Source organism: Limulus polyphemus, unplaced genomic scaffold (genome assembly GCF_000517525.1).
Source record: "Limulus polyphemus unplaced genomic scaffold, Limulus_polyphemus-2.1.2 Scaffold6301, whole genome shotgun sequence".
In the NCBI taxonomy this organism is placed as follows: Eukaryota; Metazoa; Arthropoda; class Merostomata; order Xiphosura; family Limulidae; genus Limulus; species Limulus polyphemus.
In genome coordinates this window covers 46,470-53,993 of record NW_013671911.1, presented here as the reverse complement: position 1 = coordinate 53,993, position 7,524 = coordinate 46,470, and the positions used below count along the sequence as shown (strand labels likewise).

Sequence of the window (7,524 nt, the reverse complement as noted above, 5' to 3'; positions counted from 1 at the left end):
CCTGATTTGGTATTGCATATGCCTCACAATTAACAAACGACCAGAGACGTAACATTATAAAATAATCTGACATTGTTCACGAAGATCTTATGACTTTCCGCTTACAAATAGTTTGTTTCATATATGAAATGTGATGTAAAACGTGGGCTATCTTTTGGGAATTCTGGCTCTGAATAATATACTTTTTTTGCAAGGTTTTGGTGACTCAGCTGTAGAGTATTAATATGTTTAAATCTTTTCTTTCCAGAATAGGTAATATGGTCCAACTTAAGACTAATCTAGTTTGAAATGTTTTACTTCTAGTTGAAGAAAATTCTAGTCTCTCAATAGATCTTATGCCCTAATAAATAAATGTGTAAGATTTGAGGTTCACATAGGTTCCTAACGCATTATATAGTATTTTCCAGTCTGAACACTTGTTTAGTAGTTGAATATTAAAATATAATATTTGGGTATAAATTCATTACAATTATCTCGAGTATGTAGGTGCAAATAAAACAACCATTTTACTAAAAAAGTAAAAATAAATTTATTGCACATCACACTGCATTCTTTTCCCTGTTAAACTTTTGTTTGTTATCTGCTAATTAACATTCTTCTTTTAGAAACAGTTATAATTATAGGTATATTGTACTGTAACACAGTATGCCTCCCACACAAAACATGTGGTAGTGATAATCTTACAAAAATGACATATTTTAAAAACCAAAATAAGGACCACAGTTTGCATGTTATAATGTTACTAACAAAATGTTTCAAGCATTTATAGTATAACATTTCATAATCTTGATTCACAAAACGTTTCTCGACAATTTACTTAGTATATTTCTTCTTTTGTTACAATTTTATGCCAACTTCGATTGTTTTTTCATTTAACTAAAGGATAAATTTTGTAATTTCATCACTCTCCAGTTGTTGTGACTTGGCTAATGACTCCTCATCTTGAGGGATTGTAACAGTAGCTAATCCAACCATGGGAGTGGGGAGAGAGCCTGCTTTCTTCCATTTAGAACAAGTTGGTTCCAAAACCAAAACTTCATTTAAAGCTCTCATACCCGCTGTTGTCAAACCACCAAATATATAAATGTTCTCACCTGTTTTAAGTAAATAGAAATGGATATAACTAATAAGAAATGCAAAATAATATTCATAATTACAACTAATAAAAGAATTGATAAAAAAGTTAATTGTTTTATTGTGGCCATAGTGAATTTTTTCATTGAAAGAGTATTCTATATGGTTTAAGCCATTCACACCATAACAATTGTTATTCTAAGAAATAGCTTACGTAAACAACTTTCCAATCACTATCCTAACAATCTTGATGAGCACAACGTATGAAATTATCAGAAACAAATTATTAAAACTGATCAAAATATAGGAGACATAGTGTGGTTGATATACTATTATACATTCTTCTTCTTAGAAAAACCCTACGGGATTAAATAAATAGTGTTATGTTTCAAAAATACAGTAAACCTACTACGATTATCTTGTAAAAAACATAATTTATAAAAAACCATGCTTCAACAGCAAAAGGCATTCATATCATACCAATTGTTATTTCCTTAACTGTTAATTGTGCATGTTTACAACTATTTCAAACTGATTACAGAGGACTGGGTACATTATACTAAAATGATTTTATATAGACAAATCAGAAAGTCAAGTGAAGACCTTAAATGACATACAATCTCATAAGAACAGAATGAATCAAACTACATTTTAAAATTGTTTGTCATTTAGTAGATAGTTCGATGCCTATGAAAAATTTTCACTTTTGACAGCCCTTTCCAACACAAAGGATTCACACATTCAGATAACAAAAATGTGTTGAAGTCAGAGATTTACAATTTCCAAGTTGGGGATATCTCTTATACTTAATGGCATTGGAAAACAAAGGAATGTGGATCAACTAAGGGAACCAGCACCATCTAGAAAGAAATTACTCATGGTATGCAAAGTGCAGCATTTTATAATGGGTGAGATTCCACAAACACAAAGTTCAGTGGTAAAAACTGTCCATGGGTCCCAAATGAAAGTATGCAATATAATCAAGAAGAATCCCTGCCTGGAAGAACAACAAAAGTCAAGTGTACAGAAGTTGTTTGCATGACATATCCATTCATACATCACATACCTCAAGCAGCTGAAAAATGAAATGAATATTCATGATATTCCATACATATACACAGGTATACAAGAGAGATTATGAATGGTGGGTAATGATGATTTAAAGTGAATTAAACTTGTAATTCTGTCATAAATGAATAGTTTACCACCTTACTTGTGATACAATCAATATGATAGGTGTGAGCATTTTATATGAATATATTGTGGAATGAAAATCTTATTATAATATTTCTCATGAGTAATAGCATTCTGTGCTGTATAACTACAAGAGAATATATTTTGCATAAGTAGAATTATAGTGCAAACAGTAAGTATATTTCAAATAAAAAATAAAACTATGATTATTATATTAACCTTTAAATTAGTATTATTTTGCAATACTTAATGAAATATTTGTGTAAATCTGATACTTTTTAATACTGTACTATGAACATTCTTTATACAAACTGTTATGAAAAACATTTTGTTCAACTTTTGTGTTTTAAACACTTATAAAGTTATTACCAACAGATGCAGCAGCCACGCTGTGTCTTGGTGAAGGCAAAGATATTGTTTTCTCCCATGTCTTTGCTTCATTGTCATATACACAAACATCACAAGAACTCTGAAGAGAACTATTATGTGAGGCACCTCCTATAGCAAAGAGTTTTGTCCCAGTGTCCACCAAAGTAACAAAACAACGAGGTGAAGGAAGTTTAGATATCTTGAAGTACCATCTAATATTAAGAAACAAAAGAATATCTCAGAATAATAAGTTTAAGATAAGCTAAAAGTTATTGATCATAAATAATTTAAATATTTAGGCTTAGTGATTTCCATATATGTCTTCAAACCCTAATTATGCAACAGTACTTATAAGGTTTTATATTTAGAAGTGTTTCCAATTATTTTAAATTTCTTGTGTGCTATGTAATGTGTTATTAACTTATATTCAGTTTACAACAACACTGTGTTAATTTTACAAGTTGAGTGAAATGAAATCTGTTGATTCTTTAAGAAATCCTTGATAAGCATATTAAAAACCACATATTTCACAGACAGTAGCTCTATATTTTGAAACTTGCATTATATTCGTTATATGTTATATTTCTGATGTGGGCTTAAATTTGAAATATAATATTTTAGATTATTTTTTGAGATTGAAAAAAAAGAGCATGTTTCTTATGTCTTTGAGTATTTTTCCTCCAGCAAACAATGAAGTATACAGTGTTAGATATTCAATAACAGTAGTTTGGATACAAGATCAGCTATGGCTATAGGATACTACAAAAATATTACCTGTTCCTTTCAGGATTATAAACCTCCACATCAGCAGTCTGGTACAGTTTTGAGCTTAGCTGTATCATACCACCAGCCACAAAGAGTAGACCTTTGTGTGCCACCACTCCCATGGTCATGCGGGGACAACATAATGGAGAATCCAGTTCAGCCCACTTATTAGTTTTGGGGTTGAAAGTCTCAACAGATGATAAAACTCTGGAATTGTATGAAATTAAATACTTAAACTACTGCAATAACTAGATACAAATAGGTGAAATTATGTAGTTCTTACATTAAATAATATTTTCAGAAAAATTACAATAAATTTGGACATGTTATTGTGATATTCCTAGATAAACCAGTTTCCTCCAATAGTGAATACAAAAAAGTCAACAGAATAATAGAAGTTTCAATCAAGATATTTAGTGCAAAGTAATTCTATAATCTCTGGATAACTGAGTTTGTAAAGTAGAAGTGAAGAGTCTGGATACAGTTGTACAAAAGCTCAATGAACAAACTTTATTCAAACACATACAAAAAAAAGGATGTATATATATATATGTGACATGCCAGACAGTTTCTTTTAATTGGAGAGCTAGCTTCAAAACTGTTTCTCTCTCTCAAGGTTTGTTTCAGACGAAATGACCATTAATTTACTGTCGTGTAAGACAGTTCCAGAATGACTGGTCATTTGATTTCAACTGAAACATCAAGAAGGTCATAACCTCAAAATATCACTTGACCATCAAAGGAAAAGATGAGTGTTTAACTTTACATACCATGTACAGCCTTTCAATGTCTTTTACATAGGAAGACAAAGGGTGTTATTTAAGGTGAATAACACAGTACAAGAGCAGTTAGAGTGACAGAACCTTAACACATCTTCTTGACCTATGCATTACACGTAAACTGCACATAAGTCTGCATAAATAAAAAATTATTAAAGTAAGAACACATAAAATGCACAGTGTACCTATATAACACATTATCAAAGCATGAACGAAAAATGTATATAATCAGAAAGTTAAAATCAATACTTGAATGAGCATAAGATTGAGGGTAAACTTAAACAAAAAACATTATCTAGGTAAAAATCTGTTCATAAGTCTAATGATAATCTGGTTTTATATTACAGTTGGTTCTTCAGGATTTGGGATAAATACTATGTAACTTTCCTTTTCTGCAACATCATGTTTTAAGTGTGATTCACATTGGAGGATAAAATTACACCGATACTACCTAATTAATGAACATGACCAACAGATTCTCATACAGAAAAGTAAGGTAAATCATAAATGGAGGAGATATAAATCAGCTATACACTGATCTTGATTTCAAAGAATACATAAACTTCATCATCTTCTCACTCTAAGATATCTTTTTTTTTATGGTTCTTTCATTAAACATGATAGTTAATTTCTCTCAGTGTTTACTACATTAGGCAGGTTAAAAAAATTAATTTATTACAAATGAGCTAATTGTTCAGATATGAGAAAGAATATCTTTATTCACCTATGAATCTAAACTTTCGGGATTCAACATTTTAAATGTGTAAGATAAAACACTGATAAGTTAACTAGCTGATACCATTACTCAATAGTTATAAACACACATGCCTTAATTTATGTTTGGTATCACAAAACCACTAGAATAGATAATGTAAATTGCAATATTTTTTATCTAACACATTTTCACATTCAGGGTGTCTGACATGCAGAAGTGGATTACTCAAACTAGATTATCTAATAGAAATCATCTTTCGTTCAATAGGTAGGTTATAGTAGTTACAAGCAAGCTGGAATAAACACGTTTTTAAAACTTGAAACACAAGAGATAAATCAAACATGGTGAAGGTCCTGACACGATTATGATTAGTACTAGAGGTGTCACTAGGCACAAGCCCATGCCCCAATTCTATTTGACAGTGCCGAATCTCCAGTTGGTGTCTTTAAAGATCAGAATAGAAAACCATGATCGATATAATATTGAAATGTCGAAAATTCCTGCATCTATTGGCCCAAGCCCCGAATCTTATAAATGACATCCCCGATTAGTAAATACAATAAAAATGAATAATCATCATGACAGCAACATAGATATGGGTATTTAAGTTAATACAGCTGACAAGGATTAAATTCAAACTCAAAATTATACATCAGTCACAAACATTATTCCCCAGCACAGGATAAATATGAATACAGTTACATAATAAGGCTTAAAAAAGTGCATCTGTAATTCTTAAACAACCAATATCGAAGAATAAAAATAACTAGACTTTTACATACTTTCCATTATCATTTCTTCCTCCCACAGCATAAATCAATCCATTCAAGGCAGCTGCTCCATGAAATAATCTACAATGGTTCATGTTATTTAGTTTTTTCCATATGTTAGTTGTAAGGTGGTACTGAAAACAGGCATTGGAAGCCACAAGAACTCCAACATGGATATCTCTTGAGTCACATCCTCCTATAGTCAGATGTTAATACATCAGTATCAAAGCAGCATAAGTCAAAAATGAATAATTTTACAGGCTGGTAAACAAATTAAATGGTTCTTTAATGATTTTATAAACAAAAGTTAATCAGTGGACTTCACTTGTTAAACAAAAAGAATAATTGAAATATTAGGGTATAGTTGGCTTATGCACAATAGTTATATGAATGTTTCAGAAAAACCAAATACTAAAACAGTGTAGTTTTGTTTTTTTTACATTTTACCACTCACTTGAATGTATTCCATTTCTATGCATAATTTAATCTGGATACTCACAGAAAAAATGTCTAACCTTAATGATTCAAATATACTAACACCATACAGATACACTTTTAGTCTGTTTTGGTACAAACAGATATGATTTTAAAAAATCAGAATTGTATCAAATTATTTATAAGGATTAATTTTTTGGAAAATGTAACTTAATAATAAAGCAAAAGACGAACATAATAATTTCAAAATTTTATCATCAGTAATCACAATTGTAAATACAACAGAATTATGATATAACTTGTAATACACAAGAAGTAAACAATTTGAATATAAAAAGTATAACAACAGAAAACTGAAAGTGTGTAGTAAAATGAAATAGTTAAATTAAAACAGATTTCAATTCAGTGAAGAATGTGTATTATTTAGAGCAGGAAGAAGAGATTTTATGTATCACATTTCTTTTATTAGAAGTTCAGTAACATGTGTGGCTGTTGAGAGAATTTTAAAGTTGAAAAAAGAAATAGGATGTCCCGTTTCTGTATTCTGCTGGTAGATAGCAAAGTTGGGAAGGTTTATAACCTTTTAGTTTTTGTAGATATGCCCATATGTTCACATGCTCATACTTTAAGATGACGTCCTGCTTCATCAGGAAATGTCCTATCATCGGTAACAGTCACATCAGTGGTAGTAACTTCATCAAGGGCTTCACTGTTTCCCTTCTCAAAACTGAGTAGAGTTTCTTCTTTGACAGTGGCACGTCTTCAGCAGTGTCATTTGTTCTGTTGTTCACTTCGTTCCAACTGAAATGTCCTGGACCGTGATAACGCCAAAACCTGTTGGCATGCACCATTTTTGGCTTACCTCGCCGACCACATTTTATTCGGAAAGTCACATCTGAGGGATGATCCACTATGTCATATGGGCCTTCCCATGGAGAAGACAACTTAGGAGACTTCCCTTTGGTCTTCCTGGGATTATACAACCACACCTTGTCTCCTGGTACAAAACTGACTTCAGTAGATCTCTTATCATAAGTTAACTTCATCGAATCAGCAGACGTTTTCAAGTTTGAACACACTTGATGGTGAATATCATCCATCCTTTCAGATAACACTTTCACAAACTCTGACACATTTTCAGGCAACTCTTCATAGGGTGGGCATCCTGTTAACAGATCCACTGGCAACCGAAGTTCCCTGCCAAACATCAACTTTGCTAGAGTGTATCCAGTGGCTTCATGCTCTGCTGTCCCATAGGCCATAAACAGTGGAGGGAGTAAGACATCCCAGTCATCTTGGCGGCTATAACAAAACTTTGCCAATTCCTGTCCCAGTGTTCAGTTGTACTTTTCTACCATCCCATCGGATTGTGGGTGAAGTGGCGTTGTCCTGGTCTTTCAGATGCTAAACAACTTGCAGCATT

The 7,524-nt window shown here is 31.7% G+C and overlaps 1 protein-coding gene across 1 annotated transcript in view; it reads right to left on the bottom strand.

Moving 5' to 3' along the window:
- Window positions 1-663: 663 nt before the first annotated feature.
- LOC106473589 (ring canal kelch homolog) overlaps window positions 664-7,524 on the bottom strand; it is a 29,205-nt gene continuing 22,344 nt past the window's right edge. Inside the window, exons 10-13 of the mRNA XM_013934274.2 lie at window positions 5,679-5,862; window positions 3,412-3,609; window positions 2,638-2,849; window positions 664-1,094 (exon numbers count right to left, since the gene is read on the bottom strand). Of these exons, the coding sequence (XP_013789728.1) occupies window positions 877-1,094; window positions 2,638-2,849; window positions 3,412-3,609; window positions 5,679-5,862 (812 nt within the window). The 3' untranslated portion in view covers window positions 664-876. The remainder of the gene's footprint in view (window positions 1,095-2,637; window positions 2,850-3,411; window positions 3,610-5,678; window positions 5,863-7,524) is intronic.